The following is an 18,636-nucleotide window of genomic DNA, read 5'->3' on the forward strand; positions in this document are numbered from 1 at the left end:
ATATTGAATGGATTAAAGATTACAAGACACTACTTAAGTTACTCTACAGTACAGAGGCAAGAGAAAACAAGGAAAGCAAGTGAATATAAGGTATTGTTTACATATCAAGCCCATTATATCAGATATAACTTAAAACGCTCTACACTGCTGATTGTAGCCTCAGCTTTTAACAAGAACTGTCGACTCACTTCAAACATGTGCTGTAATCTGTCATCAGTCATGTCAAACAGGCAACATAAATAGTATTTTTTAAATTAATTGACAATTATGGCTATGGCTAGTGCACAGGATGCACTGAAACACAATACGTTCATGTTCAATATCACAAATGTGTTGCCAGTTACTGCACTTATAACCAGACAACACATTTCATTGGACTGTTGGTGTGCAAGAGACAGTATAAATGATTAACCTGAAAGAGAAAATTGAAAAAAAGCAATATTGTAATCAAATACCAAAGCCAGTTTGACTAATTTGCTGTAATACCCCCTTCCCCCGTTCAACATGTTAATGTCAATATAGAAAACATGATGAACTATATATATATAATATATATATAACTCAAAGCATGTCGTTAACTGAAATGCTTCGGGACGTTTACAAAATAAAACTAAGGAAGCAGGAGAGCAGTCTTTGCAGCTGCATGTTGGACGATCATTAACAGGAAATACCTGATAAATCCTTGAAGAAACATTCTGACAACAGGAATTATATTTGTTATGATGGAAAGCACAAAGTGAATAACTTCAATTCTGCGTTGCAGCACCTAATATGGTGAATCCCATTTGTTTCTTCTCGCACCACATCTGTGCAGATGTTGCCTCTCAGGGCCACGTGATTAAAAACCCTGAGCCACACGTAAAACACTCACTCATTCACAAACACACATGTCAGCTGTCAGCGCAGTGACGGCCACGAAGGCTCACACAGATGTGTAATCTTGTACTTTGTAATGATTTAATCTCTTAATGCTTGTCTAAATGCTCCGTTCTACGCCGCTTGGTTTATAAAGGTTTATTCAAATATCAAACTATTCAACACAATTAGGACATTAAACTAAAATAAATAGCTTTATTATTAATTTACATTTAAAAACAACAAAGTCATCAGGTTTGTCATTACAGCTCCTCTACAAACAAGTTATTAATAGGCCATAACAACTAGTTCTAAATATTACAATATAATTAAATACAATTCAAGGAACAATTAGGAAATTATTTCTATTACTTTTAGTGTCAAATCTTTTAATACTTTCCGAAATATTCAACGTTTTTCGGGACATTTTCCTCCATTCAAATGAATTGGTGACATCACACGCATAGTGCTGTTATTCTGTTAAACTCTTCTTATAAATGTATCTTCACCTTCCCCTAACTCCCTCAGGTTTCACTCCTCATTCACCATTTTTCATCAGAACGTAGAAGAATATGTCCTCTTTCACGCAATAAACTAACTAAACTAAAGGACTTACATATGTTTGCACTATGAGGCTCAGAGTGACAGAAAAACCCAACTACCCAACGGACTCCACTGATATTCCAGGCGCAAAACATGAAAAGGGACTTTTTCCAGCTCGCTCTGTTTTCTACATGTTTGAGAGCTCAAACACATATTTTACAGCAACGCATGCAGCAGAGTCCGCTCTCTGTCACAGTGTCAAAATATATAAATCCCACTCTTTGAGTTATAAGTTAGAGTTTGAACGCTGCCTCTCAGTTTAAGCTTTGTTAAAAGAAAGTGTCTTTGCATAAAAATAGAAGTTTAAAACTAACGGATACAAAATACTCAGACATTCAGTAAATGTTTCATATAATACATCTTTATTCACAGCCATTTCTGCACAAGCACAACCTCATTATCACCTAATGTAGTCTGATATAGTGTATTTAAACGTCTATGTGTCTGTGAGTGTGTGAAAGATTGTCAGGAGCCGTCAAAACAAACGGCGTCAGTGTGTCGCACGAGAAGCAGGGTGTTAGTGGGATCAGATGAACAGCAGCGAGGAACAGGAAGAGTTGCTTATTGAGAGACGAAGAGATGAAAGCGAGCTAAGGTGGCTATCGGGAGATGGAGTCGGGACTGGGCACTTCCTTTTTGTGGTCACATGACAAATCTGAGAAAGAAGAGGAGAGGAGGGGGAGAGGGGATGAAGATATAAAGATCATGCAAAGCCAGAAGAGAGAGGAGTTAGTGCCGTTAGTAGTCAAGAGATTTACATGTTAATCGTTCTTATTCGGTAAATAACTTTCGTAGAGATGTAGTGTGTGTGTGTGTGTGTGTGTGTGTGTGTGTGTGTGTGTGTGTGTGTGTGTGTACTAACTTTGTTAATCTAACTTTATTCCCTTTTTTTAAAGGAATCTTTACTATAAAATGTCTTCATGCAATTAGACGAATATGCACGATATGATCTGTGTGAAGTGTCTTAAAAACCGTTTACCCCCTGAACTGTTGCTCTCTGCTACTCCTCTCTCCTGATTGGCTAACAGCAGACCCGCCTCATTCCCATTGGCTTCCTCGGGCCCATTGTGATTGGCCCACAGGGAAGCAGTGGCATAGAGCTGTGCTGTGATTGGGCTCAGCTGGCCGTCTGCGTCACAGAGCCCCGCCCCCAGAAGGTGCTGCTCCACCCCCAGTTGAAGCTCTGAGGAGAGAAGAGCACCTCTAGTGGAGAGACGCGTCAACTGCACACATGTCGCAGCGGGACAAGCCCAAAATAATGAAGCGGAAATGAATTTGTTATTAAAAAATTACAACTGAAATTAAACTTGAAACCGAACGAGAAGCTAGAAGACGATTAGGCCGTAACAAACGCCGCGGGACGTGATGAACTAGTGTTCATCACGCCGCGGGACGTCACCACCAGAGAGATGCTTTAAAACGTGTTCTGCGTGATGACCTTTAGTTTTCTTTTGTGTTAGCGATCGCTTCTTTAAGACATGTAAAAGCGTTAAAGTTCGTTAGAGTGGGTATTTACTGACGTATTTTATGTCGTGAAAAATACTTAAGTAACCGCTGAAATATTTCGGTAAATCCTGGCAAAAATAAAATATAAGTTTAAATTAAAACAGAAGTTTATCTTTAATACTTTAAACCCACAGCGTGAGGAGAAAACCTGATTAACAATCTGTTTCTCATCCTACAGTTTGTTAATGTAAGCATCTGCTGCATAGGCGGTTACGCATGAGGCTATTAGCTAACTGGCCTACACACACACACACACACACACACACACACACACACACACACACACACACACACTCAGACGGGATCAATAAAAGAAAAGCTTTTACTGTCTCCACTTCCTGGAACTCGGTGCTGCACTCACTGCTCGAGAGCTCTGCACACACACTTATATGCACTATATGATTTTCGTCCTTTTCCTTCCCCCCCCCCCTCCCCAAAAAAAAAAAACCCTACAGACTCTTTAAAATAAAGTTCCCTCTGGAGCTCACATGTGAAGTGAAACACTGTGAGGGGAATTTAAAGGCCTTGCTTAGTCAGCCTCTCTAAAGTGTTGTTGATGTGGCAGCGCTGCTTCTTCACAGCCTCATGAATCATTCAGGCGATGACAACAAAGTGACAACAGCGAAGTCTTCCGGAGACGAGAGCCGTCAGACACGTGCGCTCTGTGCACATCAGTGTTTACTGTGACGGACACCATGCAGTGCACAACCTGTGAGTCCAGCCCGGACACCCAGAAGTCCACAAACAACACACTTCTATTGCTACCAATAAAATAACAATAAATAATAATAATAACAATAAACAAATGTTCACAACATTAAACCAACTGCCCCCCCCCCCACCCCCCTCTGTGCTTCTATTACCTGTGTGTGGTTGCACAAGTCAAAGCCACTAATTAAAACTAACTTTGTAGTATAACAAAAACGATGGCACACACACACACACACACACACACACACACACACACACACACACACACACGTATATCATTCACTTTTCTAAATTGGCAGTCTGTAGGTATATTCACATAGATAAAGAATTTAAAAAATCTCAGAATTTAATATATTCACAACTATTATTATGACACACACACACACACACACACACACACCAGCTGAGCTTACAGATGTGGGAAATGAAATGAAAAACACTCCGGGAAAACCCAGAAATAACTACAGATAACAGAGAAAGACAAACAACGTGCAATAAAGCAAACAGATAAATGCCGTGAACGAGGAAGAGGAAGAGGAGCGCGGTGTGTGCACAGCTGCAACACAACCCGCAGTGCGTGACAGACCTTTAACCAACAGCAGACGCTGAAGTCTTCTGTAATAACATATAATCACGTGCATCACTGCAGTGGAGTTATGTTTTATAAACTTCTTCCTTCTTCACTATTTATATTCGCATTATTCTGAAAACACTGCAACGTTTTTATTATTTTGACCAGTTGTACTTTTCTGCAAGTAAATGCTCTAAACGACAACATTTCTATCTGAAACTTGGGTGAAATGTTGTCACAGAATAAAACACATGTCTTTAAAGAGTAAAACCAGACACTGGAGGACAGAAGACGAGTCTGTTGCGAACAAGCCGGACATTAAAAGATATTTAGCGTGAAAGAAATGATGTTGCTCCTAAAAACTCTTATTTTTCTATCAATGCTTTGTAGAGCTGAGCATCAGGACCCTTTCTAACATATAGACCCAAATAATCCAGTGGCACGTATCTAAACTAAGACTTGATATGCTGTATGCTTTGTGTTGGTACGGGTCATTTCTTAAACCAGCACTCACAAAGTGTTTAAGTTTGTATTTTAAATGTTTTCTTAGTTAATCAGCTGCACATATTCTTATCTCTGTTCCCATCTTTTAATGATTCATTGTATAAAGAAGATGCAGAAGAAGTTCCTCATCATCTCTTCTTCCACTTTCCTCGCACAGAGCATCTTTTACACGTTTTCAGACATTGTGCACATTTTGCTAAATCACGGGCGAGCCGGCTGCAGACGGTCCAGTGTTTACCTTTCATGGTGGGGGGGGGCAAAGGTGCTCTGCTTCCTCTGAGAGTCTGAAGCCTGGAGAGCAGGAGGAACAACAAAACATTTAAATAACTCCATTAAACAAGACAGAGTTTGGTGTCGTCCATCTTTAAATATTCAAAGCCAAACATTGCACCTGTAAATGTAATATAACAACAATGGATCTGTTATTAATACATAACAACAAACAGGAGACAGGACAGACCGCGCTGTCCTTCCTGATCTCATTACAGTGAAACACATCGACTTTCCAGACGCCCCATCATCTGTCTGACCTTTCAGTGGCAAAAACTTCCAAGAAATGTGCGAGAGACTAATACATTATTAAGAATCTGCACATGTTTAACTGCGAGTCTTTAAATGTAATTATAGTTTAATCAGCATATGCCAAAACATCTGATATTTTGATATTTGTTTTGTTTTATTTTGAAAGGACTTTTGAGGTTACTACAGATGTGCGTGTCTGAGGTTCTCTCTGAGGTTCTCTCTGAGGTTCTCTCTGAGGTTCTCTCTGAGGTTCTCTCTGAGGTTCTCTCTGAGGTTCTCTCTGAGGTTCTCTCCCTGCATCTGTGAGAACAACATACGAACCTGTGACTCTCCGCCGGCGTTGTGTTGATCTCCAACATCTGCAGAGACACAACAGAGAAGAATTAAAAAACTATAATATAGAACAATAACAAATATGTATCTTACAATATATACAGTAGTCTAATAATATTAATAATCATATTTATGCTAAAAATGACGTTTTTGCTGAAAAGTATACGTGAAATACACAAGAATATTGATTAAATGTACAATTTAATAAAGTGATATTTCCAAAGTCATGTGAGTTTTGCAGTTTAATAATTTATATATAGATTTATATAGTTCAAAGTGCACATTTTAAAAATAAGGTGGTCAAAATATATAAGATCCCTTTAATTTAATGCTGTATTGTTATTTATTTATTTTTATCTGCATTCTTTTTTGGAAAATTGTTAATAAGGACCAAAATAAATGACTACTTGTAAGTAAACAGTCTCACTGCTGCTGTTTTAAAAGGGTACAAATATTCTACAGATTATAAATGTCAACAAATCCCATGAAAATGAATCAAATCAAGACTCAGTTCTGTAAAACAGTCGGTCCCTGTAGCTTCAGGAACATTTCTTAAATCGGAGTAAATAGGCCATTTGTTGGGGACTATTTTCAGCGGCGGATTAATCTACATTTGCTGCTCTAGTGAGTACAGTGTGTGTGTGTGTGTGTGTGTGTGTGTGTGTGTGTGTGTGTGTGTGTGTGTGTGTGTGTGTGTTGTGTGTGTGTGTGTGTGTGTGTGTGTGTGTTCCTCCAGCTCAATATTGATGTTTTGAATCTCAGCCGGGAACCAAGTTTCAAAACACCAACTGTGAGCTGGAAGAAGGTTTTTGGCTCAGTGGGAAATAAAACTAAATGATGGGATGTATCTTTAAGAAAGAGCTTACGTGAGACCCAGACTTATTACTTTATGTCCTTTAAGGTGGGATACTTTCAGATGATATCAGCATTAATGGAAGACAACATGGCAGCTACTGCATCAGCAGACCTCCACCACGGCCAGATCTCTCAAAGTCTACGAAAGTGAAAAGTGATCGGCCTGTTGTCTCCTGCTGACGTACAAACACGCTGCACCAAAACAAAAACAAAACCTTTCTTAGAGGTAAGAAATCCACAATTTTAAGACGTAACATCTTCACTTTCCGTCATGGGGATCTTATTTGTTTAAAGGCTACAAACGGTCACTTCCTGTTTTTACAGCTGCCAGCTGGTTCCACTGAAAAGTTAAGAATTAATATCTCTGAAATTTGGTGCACACATTATTTTTTAAGTAATAGAGAATATATTATATTATTATTATTATTATTATTATTATTATATTATATTATATTACTATATTACAGCCTGATTGATTAGAATTTAAGTTTGTGTTTCCACATTTTCTTCTTCTGTGAAATGGCTGCTTTTAAAACACCTCATGCGTCGACGGAGCTTCATACAAGAACCATATTGGAACCAGCCGCACTATTATTCAATCAGTCAGTTCCTGTGGAGAGAGATTTATAAGAGCTGAGCATACACACACACACACACACACACACACACACACACACACACACACACACACACACACACACACACACACACACACTTTGGGCATCCATCAGTCCGGTCTCTACACATGAGATCACTTACCAAAAGCTGCAGCACAAATCTAATAGAAAGAAGGAAGGGGATAAGGAACAAAGGGGAGGAAGGGGAAGAGAGAGAAAAAAAAAAAAAGGAGAGAGAGAGAGAGAGAAAGCGAGAGAGAGAAGCTAGAGAGAAACACAAGAAGCAGAGAAGAGAGCGGAGATCAAGAGAAAAAAAGGAGAAAGTAGAGAGAGAGAGAGAGAAAAAAAAAGAGAATAGAGAGAGAGAGAGAGAGAGAGGAGACGACGAAAAAAAGAGAAAGAGCGTGAGTGAACAATGAGATGCGCACAAACAGAAAGATGCGAGACAGAGCGCATAAAAAGGAGAGGGATACGAGAGAGAAAAAAAGAGCCAGAAAGAGAGAGAGAAAGAGAGGGAGACCGAAAGAGAGAGCGAAAATAGAAGGGGGAAGAAAACAAGAGGGATGGCAAATGAGAGAGGAAAGAAGATAAGAGAGAGAGGAGAGAGAGGGGGAGAGAAAGAGAGATACGAGGCAACACAACGAGAGACCGAGAGCGCAATAAGAGAGAGACAAAGAGCGCCGCGCGAGGAGACGAGAGAGAGGTGGGGAGAGAGCGAAGAGAACAGAGGGGACAGAAGAGAGAAAGACCGACCCGCGCTAGGTCTCTCTCTATCTCGGTCTCTCGCGCGATCTAGACAGAAGCGCGGATGCGGCTCGCTCTCTATGGCCTATGGTCGTCTGCGCTCGCGATCGGTGTCTATAGGGGCGGAGCGAGACAAAACGAGCGAGCGAGCAACGGGAGAAAACCCGAGAGAACGGAGCACGAGAGAGAGGGGGAGCGAGAGAGAGGGAGAGAGAGACGAAAAAGAGAGAGATGAGAAAGGAGAAGACAAAGCTCATCTTTTCATCGAACTCTGCGCTCTGTCTGTCTCTCTTGTATCTGCTCGTCTTGTTCTCTGTTCTCTGTCTCTCTCATCTCTCTCCCCCCATACTCTCTACTCGCTCTCTCGCTATCTCTCTCTTTGTTCTCTCCTCTCTCTCTCTCCCCCTTTCCTCCGACTCGATCTGGTACCTTCTCTCTCGCCTCTCTTCTCTCTCTCGTCCTGTCTCTAGGTCTCTCTGGTCGCTTGTCTCTCATCTGTCTCTCTATATAGCTTACTCTCTCTACTCTCGCTCTCCTATCTCTCGCTCTCGGTCGCGCGCTCGTGCGGCGGGCTCGCGCGCTCTGGCGCTCGGGCGGGCGCGCGTCGAGCGCTGGCGGCGCGAGTGGAGAGCGAGTGGAGACGCGCACCAAGATAGAGCCAAAGGAGCGCGGAGAGAGCGAGGCGCGCGCGCAAGAACTCGAAGCGACACAGATAGAGCACGCGAGATAGAGCGGTAAGCCGAGCGGCGAGCGAGAGAGCGCGAGAGCGAAACGCGCGCACACGAGAGATGGGAGGAGAGAGAGAGAGAGGGAGGGGCGAGCGGGGATGAGGGGGAGAGAGAGAGAACGGAGAGAGAAGTAGAGAAAAAGAGAGGGGGAGATAGGAGAGAGAGAGAGAGAGAGTAGCGGGAGAAGAGGACGAGAGATCCCCCCCCTATTATATCTCTCTGTCTCTCTCGCTCTATTATGGTTCTCTCTCTCTCTGTATCTCTCTTCTTCTACTCTCATCTCTCTCTCTCTCTTACTGTCTGTCATCTCTGTCTTCTCTCTCTCTCTCCCCCTCTCCGATTCGCTCTCTTCTCTCTCTCCCCTCCTTATCTCTCTTCTCTCTCTCTATCGCTCTACGAGCGAGCGTCTAGCGAGTAGAGCACTGGCGAGAGCGAGTAGGGCAGCGGGCTAGAGGGGAGCTGCGAGAGAGCGCGAGAGAGAGCAAAACGAGAGAGCTCGATCGCGAGCGCGCTCGCGCGGAGAGAGCGCGAGAGGGCGCGAACGGAGAGAGGGAGGGAGAGAGGGGAGGGAGGGGAGGGAGAGAGAGAGAGAGAGAGGAAAAGAGAACAAAAGAGGGAGAGCAGAGCAGAGAGAGCACAACACCAAAAAACCAAAAAGACAACACACACACACAACACAAAACAAAAACAAAAAAAAACAAAAAAAAAAAAAAAACAAAAAAAAAAAAAAAAAAAAAAAAAACAAAAAAAAAAAACAAAAAAAAAAAAAAAAAAAAAAAAAAAAAACAAAAAAAAAAAAAAAAAAAAAAACAAAAAAAAAAAAAAAAAAAAAAAAAAAAAAAAAACAAAAAAAAAAAAAAAAAAAAAAAAAAAAAAAAAAAAAAAAAAAAAAAAAAAAAAAAAAAAAAAAAAAAAAAAAAAAAAAAAAAAAAAAAAAAAAAAAAAAAAAAAAAAAAAAAAAAAAAAAAAAAAAAAAAAAAAAAAAAAAAAAAAAAAAAAAAAAAAAAAAAAAAAAAAAAAAAAAAAAAAAAAAAAAAAAAAAAAAAAAAAAAAAAAAAAAAAAAAAAAAAAAAAAAAAAAAAAAAAAAAAAAAAAAAAAAAAAAAAAAAAAAAAAAAAAAAAAAAAAAAAAAAAAAAAAAAAAAAAAAAAAAAAAAAAAAAAAAAAAAAAAAAAAAAAAAAAACAAAAAAAAAAAAAAAAAAAAAAAAGAACGACACCAAATAGAGGATGTTAAGAAGGAGAGAAGAGCGAGAGAGAAAAAAAGGGAAAAAAGAGGAGGCGGAGAGAGAGAGATTAGAGGAAAAAAGATAGTAGACGAGAGAGGGAGCGAGCAGGGCGGACAGAGAGAGCACACGGATGATCAGATAAAAAAAAGATGATGATGATCTAGCAATCTCCCCAATCTATCTACTATCTATCACCACACCCCCCCCATTCTCGCTAGCGCTACTCCCCCCCCCTCTCTCTCTCCCCCCCCTCCCTCTCTCTCTCAAATTCAAAGAGGCTTTATTGCCAGGTCCATTTTAAAACACAGTATTGCCAAAGCATGGTGTATAAAGTGGTAGCATGGGTTCTCCCCCCCCCCTCTCTCTTCCCCCCCCTCACCTGTGCCAGGTAGTCTGTAGATCTGCAGAGTGGCAGGAGTTGGTCTTCTGCGACGGATCTGAAACACACAAACTTATTCTCATTGTTTGTCCAGTAATTAGTCTTTAAAAACCCAAACTCAGCTCGCTGTCCAAATAAAAGTTTTAATAAGCAAAACAGCAACGCTGTAAACGCTCCTGCACATGTGGAGAGACGTATATATCATATATATATATATATATATATATATATATATACATATATATGATATATATATGTATATATATATATACATATATATATATATATATATATATATATATATGTATATATAGCATATCATTAACTACACACTACTTTCATGAGAAAAACTGCTTCTGTAAAAGAGCAACGTGCCAGCCAGTGAGCTACATGCTAGTGCTAGCATCGCAACACTGCTAACGTGCAGATGTTGAGCAGCTTTAATGTTTATCGTGTTAGCGTAAGTTCCGTTACATTTTATTTCCCAGCATGAAGGTGCATGTTTGGAGAATGTAAACTCTCCAGAGATGAATGAAACCACTAAACACCCAGAATAAATACATTTAGCATGAGGAACATGATCTGTAGTCTCAGTGACTCACAGATAAAAACTACAATAACCAATCGATTAGATTGTTCTCAATAATAAACTGTCGCAGTGCAGGAATGTAAACGTTCAAGATGGTATCTCATGAATCCGTTCCAACACAGGGGCTGTAATCTGTCACCGTTCATTACCAGCTTCCTTTAGAAATGAACAACTTCTGTTTCCATCGACCAAACGGTCCATAAAGACGTAGTAAAGAAGAGCGAAGGTTGTAACTCCCTGACGTGAGGCTTGTATGAAAGAGCCGCTTCTGTTTCTTTTCACTGAAGGTGCCATTGAAGAATTACTTAGAGGAAAGTTAAAGCTCAGATACTCGTGTGTGGGGTTCAACACCCTCCTCTCACCCCAGCTCAGCTGCACGAGTAAATATAACTCTAATTATGTCTCTTGACATTTATGGAAAGTCCCATTTTCATCATCAGCTACTTGTGAAGTAAACAAGAGATTGCTAAGAGAAGTCCTTTATTATCTATTAATTCAGTTTCAAGGAGTTTTATTGGCATAAAAGTTTCAATATATTGACAGGAATACACACATTATAAACCTAAATCACCATTAGAGTGTTAGATAATTCCTCACACCACCTGCTCACAAACACACACCAACACATAAGCCCCTTTAAACTCTTTCCAAAACTCAAATTGTGCTCATGCCACGGCCCCCGACTCAGATAGACGGAGCCAGTAGATCCACCCAGATACACAAACAGCAGTTTTTCATAGGACTTATGCACACAAGCTGGTCTGCACCCACACAGAACATTCCAGGCAAGTAACAGATAAGCCCCATTCAGCCCTCACATGCACGAACCCAACATCACCCCCCCCACACACACACACACACAATATATTCTGATGCACTCACATGTTCGGCGGCCTGTGGGTCCAGCTGTCCCTGCAGCGGAGGTTGCAGCAAACTGGATCTTCTTCGGACTGCTGGGCTCCATTATTACTAACTGAGAGATAGAAAGAAAGACAGACGGAAAGAGAGAGAGAGTGTGTGTGTGTGTGTGTGTGTGTCAAGGAGGGAGGGAGTAGAGAGGGAGGGAGTGGTCTTTTGCAGCCGATGGGGTCCATTATCACTAATTGACAGACTTAGAGAGAGAGAGAAAGAATAGCAGCCGAGTCATTGCAGCATTTTTAAAACGAAGTAGATTAATAATCAGAAATGTGTTTTGCTTTTTAAAATCTTGTGTTGTTGTTCTGCATCGTAACGACCTGAAAAGAGCAGAAGAAGAAGTATTCAGATCCTTCACTTACCCCCCCTCCCTTTTCTTTTTAGTGGGGTAAGGTTGGGGGGACAGAAGATGTTCAGAGGGAGATAAAACGTCAACAGCACATGTCACATAAAAGTGGCGTCCATCATCTGAAAGCTGGAAACCAGATGATTAATTTAAGACGCAGCTCGTAAATCAGAAATAAAAATGAATGAATTGTGCAGAAGGGCTGAGAACGTTACGATGGAAGTATGTGATGGCCTATATTATGGTCTGTTAAATCTAAATGTAACTCGATTATTGATGTAAATCTTCCACATTCAGACAAAATGAATTCTGCAGGATTTGCAAACACTGTTCTGGAAACTGCTCAGAAACCCCCTTAATGTCAAGTTGTGTAGGAAGCCTGACGTCCTCTGAAAGCCCTCAGTCTGCAGTTTCACTGTGATTATCCTCGAGCTCTCAACAGCGAGGTCAAGTTTAAAGAATGCTCACAACAATGAAACGACTATCTATGCAACTCCAAAACTGTTTAATGACCCCAGTATGCAGAAATGTTCTAATAACACATTTTTACTGCATTTTGCCTCAAATTGCTTGGGATTAGCACAAAGTGGGCGTGTCTGTAAAGGGCAGAGTGAACTCATTTTAATTCAGATATCTTGATGCGACAGGTCAAGAGACGCCTGTGAAAATAAGCCTAACTTCCTTATTTAGATTCCTTCCAGACAAACTCTGGGATCAAATCAAACTTTAAGTAAATGCGCCGACGCTAGCAGTTTAGTTTCTTCTCATTTTTACTTTTTTCTCAACATTTTAATTTTATTCTGAAAATGCAAAAACAATCTGAAACAATCTCGACATTTCAACAATTTACTGACATTTTGACTTTATGCTCCACTTGCAAAATAAAACAATCTTCCCTATGTTTTCAAACCATCAGTTCTAGTTTCAAGTTCAATTTTCAGAATAAGTAAAAAAAATACAAGTTTTGATGAATGTCAGTTGTTTTGTATTGTTAAAGAAAACTGCGTTACGTAAAAGGAAAGAGGTGAAAAACAGATTTGACTCCGACTATAAATTAGAGGATAAAAAAAAGAAAATGAAGAGATGGAAAGAAGTGTGTGTGTGTGTGTGTTGGCAGTCATAGTGGAAACACTTTGTGGAGACATCTGGTGGCTACTGTAGGTGGAACAAACCACACACACACACACACACACACACACACACACACACACAAACAGAGCCTCTTTGTACGATGTATGTTTGTTATTTTCATGTTGTTGGAAAACGTCCATCTCTGTGAAGGTGAGACAGAAAGCTCTTACAGGTTATTACAGGTCATTTAGCAGACGATCTTATCCAGAGCGACTTACAGTGAACTAAGTACAGGGACAGTCTCCCTGGAGCAGCTCAGGGTTAAGTGCCTTGCTCAGGGGTACACTGGTGGCAGCCTGGTGTTGAACTCCCGACCTTCTAGTGTTTTGTTTGGAAGGCGTGGCACTAGGCCATCACCCACTCTTGTTCTCGGTGGCTAACGATCACCTGCTTCTTCAACAGTGGCTGCACAGATCCTTAACTCTCTCAGTTGTGACTTTTATTTCAATATTTCACATAAACATTAATAGTTTGTAACACAATGAAGTGAATCGTTGCAGTGGACTGGGAAGCAACGGGAAAGAGAATCTGACAGCTAAGAGTCGACAGCATTCTTTTATTCTTAGTTTGTTTAGTTACAATCATTACAGTTAAACGTGAGAAAGGCGTAACATGACGTAGCAGATATCAATAAACACAGTTCAGATACAAGGCTTGCTAGCTTTTGTCAAAACCATTAAAAAGCTGCGAGTGAGGCAGCAGGTGGAGCTTGGAACTTAGTGTGGGTTATTTATGTTTTGTTACAGATAACGACTCTCCACCGACACTGTATTCTATTTTCCTATGTAATCTATGCAGATTTCGATATCAACAGGCTCTGTTTACCTTTACTCAACAAGTTATGCGCAGAACGAGTGTCGGGAGGTGAGTCGGAATTCTTCTCCACACCTAATCACGTTGGTTGCAAGTTCATATCAATCACGTCGGGGTCACCATCTGTTGGTTATTTCTTGTGGAGCGCAGGAGATGGATAGTAAAATCAGTTATAATATAAGAAGATTTATTAAAGATGATACAGTAGATTATATAATAGATTATATAATAGATGATACAGTAGATTATATAATAGATTATATAATAGATGATACAGTAGATTATATAATAGATTATATAATAGATGATATAGTAGGTTACAAATCTCATGAGGTCCGTTCTTGCTCCACCAATCCACAGACCATGTTCAGGTAGTTAGCTGTCTCTTGGATTCACAAAACGGCCCCCTCCTTTGTTCACACAGACACTTTATAAGTTTTCATCATGACGCAGACACTTCTTCTCCCATTAGCTAACGAGGGCTGACTCGTGTTAGCCCCTTGATGGTGCGCAGGCGTGTCCATGCCTCTTGGCACGTCTCTCTTCCGTCCCTCTGTCTTCTGGTTTCTGACTTTTCACCTAGTGTGGGGTTAGTTTTCAAGCTACATGGCAGGAACTTAACATTTGTTTATTCATAACAAGGGAAGCCTCTGTTGAAAACATAACCTCCTCCCTCTCCGTCTGCCTGTTGTTGATGCGCTCTAGCCATAACCTCCTCCGTTCTGTTCACAATTTCCTCGTATGGTGATTCCGTTGACCTGCAGAGTTTCATACCGTCTTTTCACTTCCTTCTAGGCAGCAGAGCTCACATCTCATATGAATGACATTTTAATGTTTAACGTTAACGTTAACAGCCAGGCTTAATAATTCACAGTATTTATTGCATGAGATATTTAACAATAGTTAAACTGTAGTTACAGCAACATAGAAAAACATGTTCATTTCACTACAGGGGATTTAAAGACCTAACGAACGTATGCGTGCAGCGTTCCCTGTTTACTTTGCAAAGTGAAGCGACGTGGTTCCTTCGCCGGAGGCTTCATGTTTTCGGGTTGTTCGTCCGAGCGTACCTACTTACTGCGTTACGCAAAAACCTAGTATAGGTACATATACCTATACTAGGTACATATATTTATACATATAATGATATAGATACAGTTTTTGGCTATAACTCAAGAATTCATGTTAATAATGACAATTTTCCACAAATGTCTAACAGGATAAAATTATGAATTGTTTTCATTTTTAAATGGACATAAACTGCAACCTGACTGTTTGCTGAGTCAAACAATCACAAGGTGTTAATTCTAGTCATTTGTATTTTTTACCTCCACTGATCCTGATTCATCGCGTTAATGAGTCTCGTACATGTAAGGAAAGTTCCTACTGGAGATGTACGAGTGTGGTTGTGCAGCGGGAGCATGCAGATACGTCTGCGGTGCATTCAGGGCCTGCAGGGGGGAGTAGAGCGTCAGGGGGTGAGGAACAGGAGGTGTGTGCAAGGGGGAGTAGAGCGTCAGGGGGTGAGGAACAGGAGGTGTGTGCAGGGGTGGCGGTAACCTCTGACCCTGAGCAGAGAGAGGAGGGAAGTGTTGTTGTTGTTGGTGTTGATGCAACAGCTGGTGTGGTTGTTGTTGTTGTTGGTATGACAACAGCTGTGTTGTTTGCCATGGTAACCCCATCTGCTGCCACGGAAACACTTGCGGAGGCGTCACGTCGTTGATTCCCTCTCGCCCTCCTCCGTGACCTCCCCATGTGCTCTCCTGCTGTTTGGCGACGTCCTCGTTGTTCTGGGACAACACCTCCAGGTGGAGGGTGGAGACGACTGTGTGAGGGCGGGGCAGGAGGTGCTGGGGGGTGAGGTGAGGAGTGGGGAGGGAGCGCAGGTCCTGCTTCGCCCTGCTGTGATCTTCCTGGCTCTCCTCTCGTCCTCCAGGCTCAGATGAAACCTTCTCAGAGCAGCTGCTGCTGGAGCTGGACTCGGCCTCCGACTCCGGCTCGTCCTCCGGTCCAGAGTCTTCGTACTCGGAGCTGGACTCGGCGTCGCCCCCCCAACGAAGCATGGAGCTCGCCTTGTGGTTGTAGCAGGCGGCGCAGCGAGACAGGTTGGGCTGTACGGCGCCGGATCTGGACTGGAGAGAGTTAAGAAGTCATCTGGTGAATTATTCCTGGATCCTTTCCTTTGGAAACGTGGGAAAATACTTTATTGCGAATATTTTGACTGATATTGTAATCGTGAAATGATTCACGATATTGGAGGGAACTATTATCTTTGCATCATAACTTTTCATTGATAATAATGGATCTGTGCCAAACAAAGATTTGTTTCTGTCTGATTTTATGACCTTGTGACGTCACTACATTTGTTATGAGTCCTCAGACGCGTTTGTTTCCTGACATCGTTGGTCTCTTTAACCGTGACCACGACCAAGTGGCTCAATAACCACGAGGACAAATGTCCACTAACCTTAATGAAGCCGCGATTCTAAACCAAACCACGATGTTTCCTCGACCTAAACCCAACCGTAGATCCCACATCACACAATCCTCTCATCCACTCACTGACTCCCCGTTAAACACAGAATACACTTCAAGATACTTTTTATTACGTTCATCACTTACCTGTACACCCTCACCCCCTCACCCCCTCACCCCCTCAGTGCTATACATAAAGCCTTAAGTTTCGGGGGAGAGGAGTCATTACTCACAACTGTCAGGAAATATAAAGTGCAGTTTGTTGTGTGAGGAGCGTCTTGCTGCCCCCTGTGGTGAAATCATAAAGGTCTCAAACAGCTGATTAACTTCACCTTCAGGCGACTCCAGGACGCTCCGGAGGAACATAACTGGGTGTTACACACAGTTAACACACACCTGCAGTTTCTCTAACAGATGTTTTCTGATGCTCTCCTGCAGCTTCGTGGCTCCCTGTGTTGAGTCACGATGAAGTCGTGCAGGAGACGTTAACGTTTGTGCAAAGCAGCAACTTAGGAAGGTGAGAATCACCTGTTGCTGTGCAGCTTTATGAAAACACGCTGAAGGGAGTTTTTGTTTGTTAGAATTGTCGTGTAGACGGAAGAATAAAAGGTTAAAGTATTTTGTATTCGTGCCTTGAACCTTTCAGGGCGTTCGTCCAGCGACAGGAAGTTTGAAGTTTTTCCTTTTCATGCTACTGTTTTAGTAAAACTGAATAAACAAAACTATTGTGGATTCAGCTGCCTGGCATATATTAGGTTGTTAAAATGATCTCCACCTGCTGCAACATTAGAGATGTAATGCATCCCTAATTATAATATATGATTCTCATAATGAGTACTTTTACTTCTAATATCACCAATCATCAAAGTTTCCTTCTGATTCAATTTAGTCAAACAGTTCCTAACGTTTCACGATGACAATAAAACAAAATTCAGTATTAACGTCTACCTTTGGTTGTGTTGCAGCGTGTGTGTTCAGGTCCTCAGAGGAGCCTGCAGACTCCACCTGCTCCACCTTCTTCACAGCACGCATCCCACCTGAGAGACGCCCTGTTGGCAAAGAGCAGGAAGTAAACCTTAAAGTTTCACGTGTTACAATATTCCTCCTGGTCTCAGTTTACTGCAGGGGGAACAATCACAAGTTAGTCTTGAGGGAAAACACCAGCTGTTAAATTAAACATCGTGTTTTTAAATAGTTTATTTATCTTTTTAAAACTAGGATCATTTTCTCAACCCTTTTTGTTGTTCTGAGAATTTACACTTTACCAAATGTGGAGATTAGAGATTATAACTGGACAAACAAAGAGTTATAACTGAATGTGTTGCATCACGTTACACATCGGACTCAGTCGAGTTCAATTTACAATTCTTAAAAAAGGCACATTTTCTTCTATTTCAGCATTTTTAATGAAGTTTAGTACTTTAATTATGTAAAGTTATTATCCCACAGTACTCTGCGTGTACAGCCTGACGGATGGATTACCATTAATCGTAAATCTTCTGAAAATAAACTTTATAGCTTCTTAAATGAAACGATTTGTAAACTGGATCTTTGGGTTTATTTTCAAATTGAATACCAGTTACACAAAACACAGCAAACATGTATCGCCCTGTTTTCCTTCAGTTCAAACAAAACTAGACATTTAAAGATTTCGTAGATTAAAAGATCAATAGATGAATATTTAGCAGATTAATCTGTAATAAAGATAATCTATAACTGTAACACCAGGTCGTCCCCCTTTGTATCATCTGAACTCTTTATGTCTGACATCATATATGATACTGCATCCTGTCCACTGACACAGAACACGATGAAATGATTAAATGATGAATAAAGAAAGCGTACTCACTCCCTCACTTGTATTTCTTCCTCTTCAGGTCCAGGATGCAGCTCGACTGTCCGGTTGTGTCGTCCTGCAGTTGTAAGAATCACATCAGGTGAGCGTGCGCTTCTCGTTGCATCTAGCAAACATCAGAGACAACAAAAAGATAAGGCGCCCCAGACAAGATACACACACACACACACACACACCTCCTCTGTAAACACACATCTTCCCACAGACTGTGTAAATAGAAGATCTTCCTCCAGGCCGCTCCACAAACTCTGCAAGTTACAGTAACTGTAGTTATCTTTATTGACAGTTTAGACATGTGCACACACACACACACACACACACACACACACACACACACACAATAATACAGTTAAATAAA

General features: G+C 40.9%; 2 protein-coding genes across 2 annotated transcripts; both read right to left on the bottom strand.

The window, feature by feature from the left end:
* Window positions 1-1,797: 1,797 nt before the first annotated feature.
* On the bottom strand, window positions 1,798-11,707 carry ppp1r1c (protein phosphatase 1, regulatory (inhibitor) subunit 1C). Its single transcript, XM_029449389.1, is given in 6 exon segments — window positions 1,798-2,113; window positions 4,989-5,041; window positions 5,594-5,631; window positions 10,155-10,212; window positions 11,626-11,667; window positions 11,669-11,707. Coding segments are annotated over 6 exon segments (243 nt in total). The 3' UTR covers window positions 1,798-2,100.
* A 3,593-nt stretch (window positions 11,708-15,300) lies between these two features.
* Window positions 15,301-18,466, bottom strand: LOC115020303 (splicing factor 3B subunit 4-like). The gene is made up of 3 exons (XM_029450256.1): window positions 18,273-18,466; window positions 17,372-17,472; window positions 15,301-16,080 (listed from the first exon to the last, which is right to left on the bottom strand). Exons 2-3 carry the CDS (start codon window positions 17,453-17,455, stop codon window positions 15,301-15,303), a joined length of 864 nt encoding a protein of 287 aa, XP_029306116.1. The 5' UTR covers window positions 17,456-17,472; window positions 18,273-18,466.
* Window positions 18,467-18,636: the final 170 nt, after the last annotated feature.

The sequence above is a fragment of the Cottoperca gobio genome, chromosome 15, assembly GCF_900634415.1.
Source record: "Cottoperca gobio chromosome 15, fCotGob3.1, whole genome shotgun sequence".
In the NCBI taxonomy this organism is placed as follows: domain Eukaryota; kingdom Metazoa; phylum Chordata; class Actinopteri; order Perciformes; family Bovichtidae; genus Cottoperca; species Cottoperca gobio.